This window comes from Lactuca sativa, chromosome 6, assembly GCF_002870075.4.
Source record: "Lactuca sativa cultivar Salinas chromosome 6, Lsat_Salinas_v11, whole genome shotgun sequence".
NCBI lineage: Eukaryota > Viridiplantae > Streptophyta > Magnoliopsida > Asterales > Asteraceae > Lactuca > Lactuca sativa.
The window spans coordinates 49433377-49449708 of record NC_056628.2 but is presented as its reverse complement, the minus strand read 5'-3'; the positions used below and the strand labels follow the sequence as shown (position 1 = coordinate 49449708).

The following is a 16332-nucleotide window of genomic DNA, read 5'->3' as shown; positions in this document are numbered from 1 at the left end:
CATGGCCACCATCTCAGTACAAAAAGCTTCTAGCCTCCCATCCAAAATCTCTAATATGCCCTCCTTGACCGTGCCAAAGGTCAGAAGAGTCTGGTCCAATATACGGCGCGTAATCTCTCCTGATATATACTCTCTCATCTGCTCCACGAGCTGCTCGGCTCCTGAACCCAAGCCTGATCCCTCACTGACACCTAAACTGCCCATTGGTCTACCCCGTAGTGTCACCATACTACACTATAACATAACAACATTAGAATGCACATCACTACAAGTTCCTTGGATTCATTTCAGCCTTTCTTTATTCGAGTATGGATCATTTGGTTTCAATAGTACGGGCCCATACTACCTTCCACATCTATCCGTACTCTCCTCGAGAACTGCCTTGACTCGATCAAGTCCCTTTTACCAATACTTCTTCACGCACTACTCTCATCCTAGGCTTGCCCTAGGGTAATCACCATCCCACTCTCCGCCATCATCTGCATAAGAATTCCCTGCTATCTTCCCCTAACTAGCTCGTGAATACTATTACATATCACTAAGACTAGATAATTCTTCGAATGAGAGGTTCTACCCTACAACGATTAGACTCAAACGAGAGCTGCGTAATAAGGCTAAACCTAACCTTATGAAATTAATTAGTCCTCGCAATATGTAACTTAACATATTCGTTTACTAGTTAGTAAGAGACAACTAGAACTCCTAAAAGCACAAAGCAAGCATCATTCGAGCTTTGAGTACACATAATCAAGCATTTTCTAATCAGGCCATCATACTGACTACTCTGTACTAGCATGTAGTTCTCATATAGCTGATACACATATAACAGACACATTGTAACGCCCCGGGTTTTCTCGGTACGTTTGGTTATTTTAATTTAATTATCCTTGTAACCTTGGGTTAATTTATTTAACCAATGTCTGATTTCTTATGTTATTGGACTCTTTTGATCATCTTGTAAACTCCTTTTATTGAAGTCCATGGGCTATGGGCCTATTTGCAAAGTTCATCTAGTTAATAGTACTTAATGTGTAAATTAAATCATTTGGAACACACATAAGGAAAACACTCTAAACCCTCCCTCTCTCTCAAAAATCGTCCCTCTCTCTCTCTCTTTGGGATCAAGAGCAGCCAAGGGGCTGTTTGGAGCTTAATTCTTGTTCATTTCCAGCCTTGATTTGTATTGGTATGAACCTCCTTATCCTTTCTTACAACTTGATTCATAACCTTGTTCTAGTTTTATGATTTCATCTTCACCTCTTCTCCTTCTTATTTTATTTGTAATTGTATTTTATACATCATCTCAAGATCCTATCTTCACCCCATATATGGTGGATGATGGATCTAGGGGATTACATGTGGCAAAAGATCATGGAAACCCTAAAAGGGAGAATGATGATTTTATGTGCTTATGTTTATTTTCATGTTGATTATTATTACATCATTGTGGCTAAATGAAATCCTAATGATCCCTAACCCTTTTTAGTACCACCATTATCATGGGGACTGAATTGGGATGATGAACACATCTTAAAATGTGTTTCAAAAGGAGAAGGATGGATAAGCCAAAAAGGAATCACGGGTGGCTACGATTCTGTTTTCCATCAGATCTGTAGTCATTTTGTAAAAATCATATCTGGAGTTCTAGAACTCAAACGGACCCCAAACCAGTTCCAAAAGTTCACAAATTGAGTTGGCTAACTTTCTTAAGAAGGCCAACCTCACTGATAAGGGCTTTATCTATGTGAAAGAATGGCATCTTTGCTGTTAGGTCTGATCCGGGTCTGTTCTGATATGTCATTTTGTTTTCATCATTTCTAAGGCTTGGAAAAGGATCCAGAGAGATTCCAAGTTTCCATATGTTCCTTATATTATGAATTTAAGATCTGGAGAATATGGGGTGTTATTTCCAATTATAAATTGGTTATAATGGATCCACACTCTAGGTCAGTGGGCAGTCACCAGTTTTTGCTAGTGTTGTGATTGTCCACAATGTGAATTTTATATCTAGAGTTTGAGAGATGATTTTCATTCAATTCCAACTCTGAGACTTTCACTTGTATGTCCTTTACTTCTCTTAATTTTCTTTTGGACGAATTCTACTCACAAATTGGGTAGAATTGGCCAACATCACTTGACTGTATTGTTAGAGACAGAAGTGATACACCATTTTGTAAAGTTCATATTGAATTCATCTTTTGGAGTTAGAATGAGTTCTTTATAGTTATGGAATCATGAGTAATCATAGTTTCCTATAAAATTTAGTTAAAGCTATGTTTCTGTTTTAGATTTTGGAGTAAATCCGTTTTGAACAGTAGGTCTGTTTTAGAGACCTTGCTGTGATTACTCTTTTCTCAACTCATAGCTTCATTACTTCTCGTTTCTAACCTTTAGTCCTTCTTAGGCGAGGTTTTGAAGTTTGCTCAAGCTTGGTAGCATTATTTGATTGTTAGCCATCCTTAATACTCACTCAAGGTGAGTTCTCTCACACCGTTGTATTAATGATTGTGTTTGCTAGTTAGCTCGTGTGTGATTATTTGAATTTATTATAAAAGCATGCTATATAAGTATTGTTTTAATTCGTACATGTGCACTGTATGTAACTAATTATGGATATGGGGACACCACCAAAGGATACGGATTTACCGGTGCGGTGGGTAGGTAAGATCACCAACGTAATACTCTTCGTGAGGTGCGGTGATTAGGGCCAAATGATACGGGATCTTCCCGGTGCGGTTCAAACCTACAAGTCTTTCTCGTAATATAGACATTGATTCGTTCTTTGCCTTTATCATTATAATTGGAAAATGGATTAGGCCTAGTAAATATGATGTTAGTACAATGTCTGTGTTTGAATTCACTAAGCTTCGTGCTTACGTTTTTCCCTTATAACTTTTCAGGTGTTAAGATTAAAGAGGCTAAGGCTTGACATGGAGCATCGGGACATCGCTACTAGTTATTTTGTTGGGACCTTATTATTAATATTACTTCCGCACTTATTTTATATGATTATTAAGTTGATGGATTATGTTATGACTATTTCAGTTGTTTTAATTTAATTTAAGATGGGTTTTAAAAGTTTAAAATTTTTGCAAAAAAATTGGGTGTCACAAGTTGGTATCAGAGCCACAGTTTGAGGGAACTAGGCATTCTTGTGGATGTTCTAGACTCAAATTGGAGGCTCTATAAGAGTTTATTTTCTTTTTAAAATATTTTTCAAACCTTCTAAAGACTAGTAGTGGAAGATTTCGCGGTGTACCAGTCAGCCAGCCAAGTAAGCCTTATTTCTTATGTTAAATGTTTATGTTAAATTGTTGACTATGAATTGGATTCTACTAGCCTTAAAATATTAGATTACACACTTAGTTAGTGTTAACATGTGAGAGAGTTGTAAAATTAACGGCTTGAGCGAACTGGAAATTTTGAAACTAGACGCGAATGCGAAATTGGAACTTGTGTGGAAGGTAGTAGAAGGGCCCCTACTATTTGAAACATCGGTGCCGGTTTCGAGTCGGGGCAAGGTTGAAAAATTTTCGGCAAGCTGAGTGTTTTGTCTTCCTAGAAATATCTAGGCTGAATTGTTTCTAAGATTTTCCTTCTTCTGTGGATACCAATGGCTCCGCCTGCTCGACTTAATCAGCTCCAAATGGAGCAAGTTAGGGATATTGTCGCTGAGGAATTCAATAACGGTTTCAACGAACTAATCCCAGGTGTGACCAACGACATAATCAACCAATTCGGCGCTCTTCTGGATGAGCGCCTCGCGGCTATTCCCGGGGAAGCGTTACTGTCTCTGCCTGTTCAGGATTCGGCATACTACTTCGAGAAGTTCAACAAGTGTAGCCCTCCTCTTTGGAATGGTGAATCCGACCCAGTTGCTACTAAGCCCTGGGTGTCAGATGTTGAGGGCGCCTTCATAAGTGTTGGGTGTCCGGACTAGTACAAAGCAGTGATCGCCATGAATCAGCTGTGAAAAGGGGGAAAGACATAGTGGAACACCATCACCGCTCTATTGAACGAAGACGAAGTGAGGGCCATGTCTTGGGCCCAATTTGTGGAGAGGTTCGAGGCACAATATGTGCCTAAGGTGGAGCAGCAGCGGATGCAGCAAGAGTTCATGGCCTTACAGCAGACTACCGAATCCGTTAGTGACCTGAACGCCAAGTTCTTGGAGATGTTATCTTTTTGCCCCTCGTTTGCTGGGAATGAGGCCTGGTTAGTCAGCCGGTACACGGCCATCCTACGTATCGAGATTCGGGAATTCGTTAGCATGCAGGAGTTCTCGACTTTATCTGCGATCATGAATATAGCGTGGAGGAGGGAAATCGAGTTGCAGACCCAGTCCAAGAGGAAGGCCAATGACACCTCTTCCAAGACATCCAGAGATGCCCAGAAAACGCAAAAGCAGGGTAGTAAGTCAAGGTATGAGCATAGGACGTCTTCAGGGCGAGAAAAATATGTTGATATGCTACAACTGCAAAAAGCCAGGGCATCATTGGAAGAATTGTAGGGATCCCCCTGCGAGTGCAGTACCTCATATTACTTCTGTAGTTCCCGTCTGCTATCACTGCAACGAGACGGGACATAAGAAGCCTGAATGCCCGAAGTTGAAGACTGGTAAAGGAGACAGGGGTACAAATCCTGCAATTGCATCATCCTCTAAGGGAACCACTATGGTGACACGAGGTCGTGCTCACCAGATGACTGTGGAGGAGCCGGTGATTACAACGACAGTGGCATACACTTATTTGCTAGATTCCAAGCCCGATGTTGTTATGTTTGATAGCGGTGCTACCCATTCTTTTGTATCTCACACGTTTATTAATCGTTTGGGGCGTAGTATCGGAAAATTGGCTCACCCAACGGTTGTCGATGTTGTCGACAACCGCACTATTTATGTCACCGATGTTTATCGGGGTTACACTCTCGAGTTTTCTGGAGTTGAATTCCCCATTGATCTTATCCCTATTGCGATGCGAAAGCTCTGCGTTATCGTAGGCATCGATTGGCTTGATGCGTTTGATGTGGAAATCCACTGTCATAAGAAGCAAGTTCGTGTTCGAAACCCTAGAGGTGGAGAACTTATTATTCAGGGGGACATTCCCCGCCTGGCTATGGCTTCTTGCTCTTCTGCTATAGCACTAGACGACGTTCCTATCGTTTCCGACTTCAGCGATGTCTTTCCGGAGGAACTCCCTGGCTTGCCACCTATTCGGCAAGTGGAGTTTCGCATTGATTTGGTGCCAGGTGCGACTCCGGTAGCGAAATCTCCTTACCGCTTGGCACCACCTGAAATGAAAGAGCTCCAAGATCAACTTCAAAAACTAAGTGATAAAGGGTTTATACGGCTAAGCTGCTCGCCTTGGGGTGCTCGTATTCTCTTTGTGAAGAAGAAAGATGGATCCCAGCGAATGTGTATTGATTATAGGGAGCTAAACAAGCGCACGATAAATAATAGGTACCCGTTGCCACGTATTGACGATCTTTTCGATCAGCTTCAGGGAGCATCTTGGTTTTCCAAGATTGATTTACGTTACGGTTACCATCAAATGCGGGTTCGTGAAGAAGACATTGAGAAAACAGCATTCGTTACTCACCCTCTGACATTGAGAAAACGGTATTAAGGTCGATCAAGCCAAGGTTAATGCGGTTAAACAATGGAAGATTCCAAAAACACCTTCTGAAATTCGCAGTTTCTTGGGTTTAGCCGGTTATTACCGGAGGTTCATTGAAAATTTCTCTAAAATCGCCTTACCACTCACCCGATTGACCAAGAAATCAATGAATTTCGTTTGGGGCCCAGAGCAGCAGCTGGCGTTTGATGAGCTAAGGAAACGATTGTGTGATGCTCCGATTTTGGCCTTACCTGATGGGGTTGAGGATATGGTGGTTTACTGTGATGCATCGCTTCAAGGTCTTGGTGCCGTGTTAATGCAACGACATAGGGTGATAGCCTATGCCTCCCGACAGCTGAAACCCCACGAACGAAACTACCCCACTCATGATTTGGAGCTTGGGGCTGTTGTTTTCGCTCTTAAGATTTGGAGACACTATCTCTATGGAGTGAAGTTTATCATATACACTGACCATAAGAGTCTAAAATATTTGTTCGAGCAGCGGGATTTGAATATGAGGCAGATCCGAGGGTTGGATGTGGTAAAAGATTATGATTGTGAAATTCACTACCACCCCGGTAAAGCTAATGTGGTAGCTGATGCTCTCAGTCGTAAACAATCTTCTGAACCGATTCGAGCTAAGTGTCTCCGGATCACGATGGTGTCGTCTTTGTTAGATCTAATCCGAGACGCCCAAACGACGACAATACTGGAGGAAAACATCAGGCGTGAGAAGATTGGGAAAGAATTGCCTAAGATGGAACGAGACGGGCGGGGTTTGCTGACTCGCTATGGTAGGGTTTGGGTTCCATATACCGGGGGAAATCGGAAAACCCTAATGGATGAGTCTCATAAGTCAAATTTTCTATCCATCCTGGTGCTACTAAAATGTATCGGGACCTTCATGAGGCTTACTGGTGGCATGGAATGAAGAATGATGTGGCTCAATTTGTGGAAGAATGTATGACCTGTCGGAAGGTCAAGGCGGAACACCAAAAACTGCATGGGAAGTTGCAACCATTGAAGATTCCTGAATGGAAATGGGAGCATCTAACCATGGACTTCATTACAAAACTTCCTAGAACTGCCCGAGGATCCGATACGATATGGGTGATTGTTGATCGTCTGACTAAGAGTGCTCACTTTCTGGCTATAAAGGACAGCTCATCGGCGGAGAAATTAGCCGAGATCTTTGTTCGGGAGATTGTCTCATTACATGGGGTGCCCGTTTCTATCGTCTCCGATCGAGACACCCGATTTACCTCTCGGTTCTGTAAGAAGTTTCAAGAGGAATTGGGCATACAATTACATTTTAGTACCGCCTTCCATCCGCAGACAGACGGGTAGAGTGAGCGGACGATTCAGACCTTGGAGGACACGCTTAGGGCATGTGCGATTGATTTTGGGGGTAGTTGGGATGACCATCTACATCTAGCTAAGTTTTCTTATAACAATAGCTATCACTCGAGCATTAAAATGCCTCCATATGAAGCCTTGTACGGGAGGAAGTGCAGGACGCCTGTTTGTTGGGGCGAGGTTGGGCAGAGGGTACTTGGGAGTACCGATATCGTGCTATGGACTACGGAGAAAATCCAAGTGATTCGGGATCATTTGGTCACAGCGAGCAGTCGTCAGAAAAGTTATGCCGACAAAAGATGCTCCAATATTGAGTTCCAGGTGGGAGATTATGTGTTGCTTAAAGTCTCCCCCTGGAAAGGTGTGATTCGATTTCGGAAGCGGGGAAAGCTCGGACCTCGATTCATTGGACCCTACAAGGTCATAGCCCGTGTGGGGAAGGTGGCTTACCGTTTAGAGCTTCCTGACGAGCTTAGTCTAATTCATAATATGTTCCACGTGTCTTAGTTACGAAAATGCGTTGTTGATGAGACCGTTGTGATACCACAGGAGGACATATAGATTGACAAGCGTCTCAATTATGTTGAGAAACCAATCGCTATTTTAGAACGAAAGATGAAAGCTCTCTGCAACAAGACTATAAACCTGGTTAAGGTGCAGTGGCAACATAGGAAGGGTTCGGAATGGACTTGGGAACCGGAATGCGAGATGCAGGATCATTATCCGGATCTGTTTCTAGGTTTTGACTTCGAGGACGAAGTCCGTTCTTAGTGGGGGAGAGTTGTAACGCCCCGGGTTTTCTCGGTACGTTTGGTTATTTTAATTTAATTATCCTTGTAAACTTGGGTTAATTTATTTAACCAATGTCTGATTTCTTATGTTATTGGACTCTTTTGATCATCTTGTAAACTCCTTTTATTGAAGTCCATGGGCTATGGGCCTATTTGCAAAGTTCATCTAGTTAATAATACTTAATGTGTAAATTGAATCATTTGGAACACACACAAGGAAAACACTCTAAACCCTCCCTCTCTCTCAAAAATCGTCCCTCTCTCTCTCTCTTTGGGATCAAGAGCAGCCAAGGGGCTGTTTGGAGCTTAATTCTTGTTCATTTCCAGCCTTGATTTGTATTGGTATGAACCTCCTTATCCTTTCTTACAACTTGATTCATAACCTTGTTCTAGTTTTATGATTTCATCTTCACCTCTTCTCCTTCTTATTTTATTTGTAATTGTATTTTATACATCATCTCAAGATCCTATCTTCACCCCATATATGGTGGATGATGGATCTAGGGGATTACATGTGGCAAAAGATCATGGAAACCCTAAAAGGGAGAATGATGATTTTATGTGCTTATGTTTATTTTCATGTTGATTATTATTACATCATTGTGGCTAAATGAAATCCTAATGATACCTAACCCTTTTTAGTACCACCATTATCATGGGGACTGAATTGGGATGATGAACACATCTTAAAATGTGTTTCAAAAGGAGAAGGATGGATAAGCCAAAAAGGAATCACGGGTGGCTACGATTCTGTTTTCCATCAGATCTGTAGTCATTTTGTAAAAATCATATCTGGAGTTCTAGAACTCAAACGGACCCCAAACCAGTTCCAAAAGTTCACAAATTGAGTTGGCTAACTTTCTTAAGAAGGCCAACCTCACTGATAAGGGCTTTATCTATGTGAAAGAATGGCATCTTTGCTGTTAGGTCTGATCCGGGTCTGTTCTGATATGTCATTTTGTTTTCATCATTTCTAAGGCTTGGAAAAGGATCCAGAGAGATTCCAAGTTTCCATATGTTCCTTATATTATGAATTTAAGATCTGGAGAATATGGGGTGTTATTTCCAATTATAAATTGGTTATAATGGATCCACACTCTAGGTCAGTGGGCAGTCACCAGTTTTTGCTAGTGTTGTGATTGTCCACAATGTGAATTTTATATCTAGAGTTTGAGAGATGATTTTCATTCAATTCCAACTCTGAGACTTTCACTTGTATGTCCTTTACTTCTCTTAATTTTCTTTTGGACGAATTCTACTCACAAATTGGGTAGAATTGGCCAACATCACTTGACTGTATTGTTAGAGACAGAAGTGATACACCATTTTGTAAAGTTCATATTGAATTCATCTTTTGGAGTTAGAATGAGTTCTTTATAGTTATGGAATCATGAGTAATCATAGTTTCCTATAAAATTTAGTTAAAGCTATGTTTCTGTTTTAGATTTTGGAGTAAATCCGTTTTGAACAGTAGGTCTGTTTTAGAGACCTTGCTGTGATTACTCTTTTCTCAACTCATAGCTTCATTACTTCTCGTTTCTAACCTTTAGTCCTTCTTAGGCGAGGTTTTGAAGTTTGCTCAAGCTTGGTAGCATTATTTGATTGTTAGCCATCCTTAATACTCACTCAAGGTGAGTTCTCTCACACCGTTGTATTAATGATTGTGTTTGCTAGTTAGCTCGTGTGTGATTATTTGAATTTATTATAAAAGCATGCTATATAAGTATTGTTTTAATTCGTACATGTGCACTGTATGTAACTAATTATGGATATGGGGACACCACCAAAGGATACGGATTTACCGGTGCGGTGGGTAGGTAAGATCACCAACGTAATACTCTTCGTGAGGTGCGGTGATTAGGGCCAAATGATACGGGATCTTCCCGGTGCGGTTCAAACCTACAAGTCTTTCTCGTAATATAGACATTGATTCGTTCTTTGCCTTTATCATTATAATTGGAAAATGGATTAGGGCTAGTAAATATGATGTTAGTACAATGTCTGTGTTTGAATTCACTAAGCTTCGTGCTTACATTTTTCCCTTATAACTTTTCAGGTGCTAAGATTAAAGAGGCTAAGGCTTGACATGGAGCATCGGGACATCGCTACTAGTTATTTTGTTGGGACCTTATTATTATTATTATTACTTCCGCACTTATTTTATATGATTATTAAGTTGATGGATTATGTTATGACTATTTCAGTTGTTTTAATTTAATTTAAGATGGGTTTTAAAAGTTTAAAATTTTTGCAAAAAAATTGGGTGTCACACACATAAGGCATCCTTCCTAGATCCTTAGTTCTAATCTAGCATGCAGTTCTCATATAATAGATAAGCATTTTTTAACATAAACTTGTATGGGTAATTTGGGAGTACTTATTTGAGCTCGGCTGATTGCATGCACCACACCCTTTTTCACTTGTTTAAAACCCTTTTCTTTTTTACTTTTTATAAAATTCTTTTCTTTTCTCAAAATCCTTTTATAAAAATGGTTTTTCTTTTGAAAAATTATATAGCAATTCCTTAGTTTGAGTTCAGACACACCCGGAAGAGTGCCTAATTCACTCAAACCAAGTCTCTGATACCAACTTGTAATATCCTAAAATTCAAGAACAAAAATTTCTTTTTTAAATCATTAAACAAACCATAATTATCAAATCATTTATTTCATAAACATAAGTTGTTTTCTCAAAACAAAGCATTAATTCAAAACATGCTTATTTTATCATAGCAATACATCCTAGGCTAAACTTCTTGGTGTGTGCATCACAGTCATCTCGATCTCTTCCCTCCGCTACCAGAAGTACCTGAAACCAAAACTGAAAACCGTAAGCACGAAGCTTAGTGAGTTCCCCAGACTACCACATACCATACAATTAATCACGTACCGGGCCCCCGCCCGTTGCAATGGGACTTGCCTAACATCGGACTTGCTCCGGCATCGGTCCCCGCCAGGCATCAGGCCTTGCATGGCATGGAGCCCAACTCGGTATACATATCTGTTTCTCTTAGGCCCCGTCAGTCTCTGGGCCTCGCCCACCATACATATACAATCATATAAACATACTAATACACAAAGAAACATACTCTATTGTACTCCTGATCTAAGGCCTTGCCTAACTTGGGCACCACCCCTGGTCTGCTACTGATGAGTTATGGAACACCGTCCACACTCCTACTGATAGTGAGACACGGGCCCCCACCCACACTCACTTTTCTCTTATCACGGACCTCGCCCCTACTCTGCTAATATTAAGATATGGAACCCCATCCATACTCAGCTAGTGATTAGATATGGGACCTCGCCCACACTCACCTCCCAACCAGGCACATACAAGTATCACAAAGACAACAAGTATAATCTAACATGCAAATATAAATCTTCCTCGAGCATCCTCAACATCGGACCATAGTCCAAAAAATACTACCATATAAACATACTTCGGACTTGTCCCGACATCTGACCTTGGTCCGGAACCTATCGTACCAACACATGCAAGAATCATGAAGACCTCTAGCATACTAACATTCATCGGGCCTCGCCCGGCACCGGATCGTGATCCGGAACATATAACATACAATGCCTAGGGCTAACCCTCGGGTCTTCCTACTGTACATAAACATAATGGACCAACATTGTGGCCTTAGACCCATGCGTATAGTGAGGAGACTCACCATGCACTGCTGAAGTCCTGCTGATACTTCGCTGGCTGCTAACTGGCAATTCGCCGAGCTGCTGCTCCCTCGACTCTTGAGCTATTAGTAACAGCAGGACACTTAGCCAAGAACCGATAATCCTTCTTAGGGTAAATGACCATTTTACCCCTGGTCAAAGTCAAAGTCAATGGTCAAGGTCAATGCTCGGGGTTAACTCGACTCGCCGAGTTGCTCCATCAACTCGTTGAGTTCCAAAACTCAGAATCCTGAAATCATGATCCAACTCGTCAAGTCACCCCCTGATTCGCCGATTTCCCTGGCTACACATGGTCGCGATTTATCGAATCAACTCGTCAAGTCAATCCTCAGACTCGCCGAGTTCTAACATGAATAAAAATGGGACAACTCGTTTTGACTCGTCGAGTACCTCAGTGTGCTTAGGCCATCTTAACAGATTAATCTCCTACACTTTAGATCCAGACCCCAAAATTCGTCTACATGTTGGAAATGATCCCCTTAAGCGTAAAGTTTCCAACTTTACCCACTCCTAATCCTTCTTAATTGGTTTAGCCAAAACCCTAGTCCCCCTAAGACATAAATCTATGACCAAAACCTATATTACTCCAATCCACAACAGGGGAACCAAGATCTAGGCCCTAGTCACCCAATAAAAACGTAAAGTCCTGAACTTTACTTCCATGCATGACCTTTGGGGCTTAAAAGGCCATACTAGCAACCTTGGGTTTGTATGGGACTCTAATGGCATAAAGTTTGCACCTTTATGCCTTCACCACCCTCAATGACTTCAGATCTGATAGTATCATCAACTTTAGACATCCTTAACCCATGAATCATACTTCTTGGTCAAAAACCCCCATAAAAGGGACCATAAAGAGATCTAAGAAACTACAAGGAAAGTTAGGAGCTTGATTACCCGAAAGTGATGAGATTAGAACGAATCCCTAGATCCAAAACCTTCTACTTGAACCTTCAAGCTTCCTTTTGTTCTTCTAGCCTTTAAGAACACACAAAACACTCAAGGATGGCTCACACACTCTCTAAAGGCTCTAGGGTTTCGTGGGTTAAGTTATGGACAATGGGGGCTGGGAATGGAACCAAGAGGAGGAGAATAAGATGTTTAAGTAGGGCACCAAGTCTCGTAGTTAGGGTTTCCCAAACCTTGACCAACTTGCCTAGCAGGTCACTTAACCCGCGACCCAAAATATGCTCCTACTCATCGAGTCATCCCACCTACTTGACGAGTTACCTTCTGATCTTGAGGTTTTCCTTTCCTTTCTAGGTCTTCTGAATTTGGGGTGTTACATATATACAACATTTTTTCTTTGAAACGGTGGGATTAATGCTAGAGGGTGTGTAGCGGGGAAGGTGGTGCGGGGCTCGGAACCGCGATCCGCAACACAACACTGGTGCAACGGGGAAGGTTGTGCGGGATTTGAGTGAGGGGAGGCTACCCCGCCCGCTCACTCTTTATTTCATTGGTCGATTTTTATTCTTTTTCTAATTTCCAATGGTAACAAAGAGAAAAAAACCTTTTTCCTTTTTTTTCAACGGATACAACAATAAATTTTTGAAAATTAATCTTTTTTAATACATTTAACAATCTATAAATATCAAACAAACCTAAAACAATTTTCACACTTATTTCTACATATTCTCTAAAAAAACTCACAATGTCATCATCATCATCTTTGTCATCTGATTTGATGGCGCACGAAGATACATTATTTGTCGGTTTCGTCATGGAAAAAACAATGATGTATTTTCGAAAAAACCAATGTCAAAATTCACGTTCATGACCTCAGACAAGAAGACCTCTATTGAGGAGAAATCGTGAAGCCAGACACAATCGTCTTACAAAAGACTATTTTGTAGATAACGCCCTGTACTATGAAAAGTTTCAACGACGGTTGCGGAAGAGGAAAGAGATATTTTTACGTATTGTTTGCGATTCGAAATGCCGATTTCCATATTTCCATTGGAAGCGGGACGCAAGATGCAAAAAAGGTTTTTCTCCAATTCAGAAATGCAAAACCGCAAATTTTCATTTAGCATAAGACATGGGAGCAAATAAATGGGATGAGTTTTTGAGGATATCCGAGCATACCACATGGGATAATGCATACAAGTTCACGAAAACTATTACTTTGGTTTAGGAGCAACAATATTTACGCAAACCAACCATTAATAATTGTTGGATTAGCATCTAAGTCCATAACTATATTTGGTATGTACTTGACCCGGTTGTAGCATGGTCCTTTTGGGTTGCCTTCACCAAAGTGAAGGCACGATTCTATTCTTTTCTTTATTACAACCGGATAATACGAGTTATCTCTTAAAACTCCTCATCTTGCCTTTAAAATACCGAAGCATCTTTCTATAACATTTCGTGCAGAACAATGCCTCATATTATATAAATCTTTTTGAGTGGTGGTTTGATGTCCGTCACACCAATCATTCAAGTGATACGTTTGACCTCTATAAGGGGAAAGGAAACCTTCTCTGTTTGTATATCCAACATCTACTAAGTAATAGCCTAAATATAGATTATAGTTAATATAATATCGATGTGTAATAGATAGTTAATTTATTATTTATAAGTACCTGGTCTTCGAATTTTTAATCCATTTGGTCTTAGTAAGGTATTTCTAAGAACTCTACTATCCGTAACTGATCCTTCCCATCCCGGTAACACATAGATAAATTGCATATCTTGTGGACAAACCTCCAACACATTTGTAGCTATATCATTTTCTCTTGTTCTATACCTAGGCTTATCTTCAAGTGGCACTAAACGCTTTATATGTGTTCCATCTAAAGCCCCTAGATAGTTCTTGAACCACTTCCATCTTTGATCCGTAGAGTCTTCGGTAATAGCATCGGGTCTCTTAAGAAATTAAGGATGCAATCTTATCACCTCATGACATACTCGAGTGACAAGTCTACTAATTGTTTCTCCCGAACAATGAAAACGCCAAGTAAGGACTCGATTCTTAACATTATGGTCAATCATGTGAAGGAATATGGTAAGTTGTTAATCAACATTCATATATCTAGTTGCTTTTAACCCACCTAATGTTTCTAGCATGCAACACAATCTTGCAAAACATCTCCTATTCATCCTAAGTTGTGATAAACACATGGTGTCGCTCTCATAAGCATAACTATCCAATATGGTGTATCGATCGGTATGTGATGTTATACCCCAGATACGTAGTCTACTGCTTTTGTATTTGGCTATCAAATTGCATACGGTAATAAAAAATCATACAACCAATACGATAACTTGGTTCCAATATGCCACTAAAACTTTCCTTCTCCATAACCTACATCTACATGTTAAACTAAGTCGAGACATAACCTGTAACAAATTCAAGTAAAAACATAAAAAACAGATTCATTAACAGGAAGTCAAAAGCCATCTCGTAATCTGAGAATAAAAAACAAAAACTAAATAAGAATGCAAGTGATGAAAGGTCGAAAATTTCATGTGGACTTTTTCCAACAGTCGGCGTCGGCGTCGAATTTTTTCCAAGAGGCACCAATTTTCCCGCCAACACAGTAGATGACAAAGAAATAGAAAGCATGAATAAGAAATCAGATTGGACCATTGTGAAGAGATTGAAACGATTTGAAGGAACCGGTTGGAAGGAACTAATTAGCGAATAAGATTGAACGAAGATAACGAAGAAATTAATAAAAAGCACGGTGAAGAAATCAAATTAACATACCTGTATGATGAATGAAGTTGTTAAAGATTGTAAAGATTAGTTCGGTCGCTGGATTGGAGGTCCTCCTTCACAAAAGGAAGGAAAGAAAGCGGGCGGTAAACTGGAATTAGGGTTGTGTTCTTTTTTGTTGAATGGAAAGGGTATTTTTGTCTCAATAAAATATGGAACACACGTTCTATTTGAAATCTTCTCTCATGGCCAAAGAATTTGATTACACTAGAGAAGGGCATGTTTTTTCATTTAGTAATTCAATTCCTTATAAAAACCTATCCAAACATGTACACTTTGTAATTGGAATTTAATTCCAATTACAAAGGAATGTAGTCAAATACATCACAACAAACACGCCCTTAGGTTCATATGTAGATGAATATCTATTATGTGGACATGTGAGCAATGTTTTTTTTTTGTAAGAATGATTAATATAATTTTTTTGTTTGTTAATATGAATATGTTCAACTTCATATAACTATTATCATTATCACTAATTAAATTGTCTATAAGGGTATTATGGATTATTTATTTATTTATATTTTTTTTTATGATTCTCATTCTTTCAGAATGTGTTCTTGATAATCATATTATGTAACAATTAGAATGAGTGAAAAACGATGTGTGAGAACAAAAATGAATAATAATTAGTGAGAATGCATGATAATGATAATATTTATGTGAGATTCAACGTATTTACATAACAAACAACCTATTCTTTTAGTCAATCTCATAAAATAGCACTCTCCACAAACGTCCACATAATAGATGTCATCCACATGTAATATATATATATATATATATATATATATATATATATATATATATATATATATATATATATATATATATATATATATATATATATATACACACACACACACACACACACACACACACACTAGATGTGTGCCTCCGCAAAGCGGCAGTGATAAATAACTCTTTTGGTGAATAGTTTTTTTCGAATAAATAATTATTAGGTTTTATTATTAGTTATTATGTACAAAAAATTACCAATTTTAAATAAAATAGTTGTATTTATACCTTATACTTTTTTAAAATTATCATTTTGTTCCGATTAAATTTTTTTAATAACCTTATTTAGTTAGAGTCTTAAAACTTTTGGCAAATATTAATGATATTTATGTATAATTGATCTGTACAAAATCTTT

At 39.4% G+C, this 16332-nt stretch overlaps 1 protein-coding gene across 1 annotated transcript; it reads left to right on the top strand.

Annotated features, from left to right (window-relative positions):
- Window positions 1-4457: 4457 nt before the first annotated feature.
- Window positions 4458-15107, top strand: LOC111897404 (uncharacterized). Its single transcript, XM_052764902.1, has 2 exons — window positions 4458-5177; window positions 14898-15107. Exons 1-2 carry the CDS (start codon window positions 4458-4460, stop codon window positions 15105-15107), a joined length of 930 nt encoding a protein of 309 aa, XP_052620862.1.
- The last annotated feature ends 1225 nt before the right edge of the window (window positions 15108-16332 follow it).

Coding starts and splice junctions, on each gene's coding strand:
- LOC111897404 (XM_052764902.1), top strand. CDS start 4,458: ATGTTGATATGCTACAACTGCAAAAAGCCAGGGCATCATTGGAAGAAT. Junction 5,178..14,897: donor TCGTTTCCGACTTCAGCGAT/GTCTTTCCGGAG, acceptor AAACTAAATAAG/AATGCAAGTGATGAAAGGTC.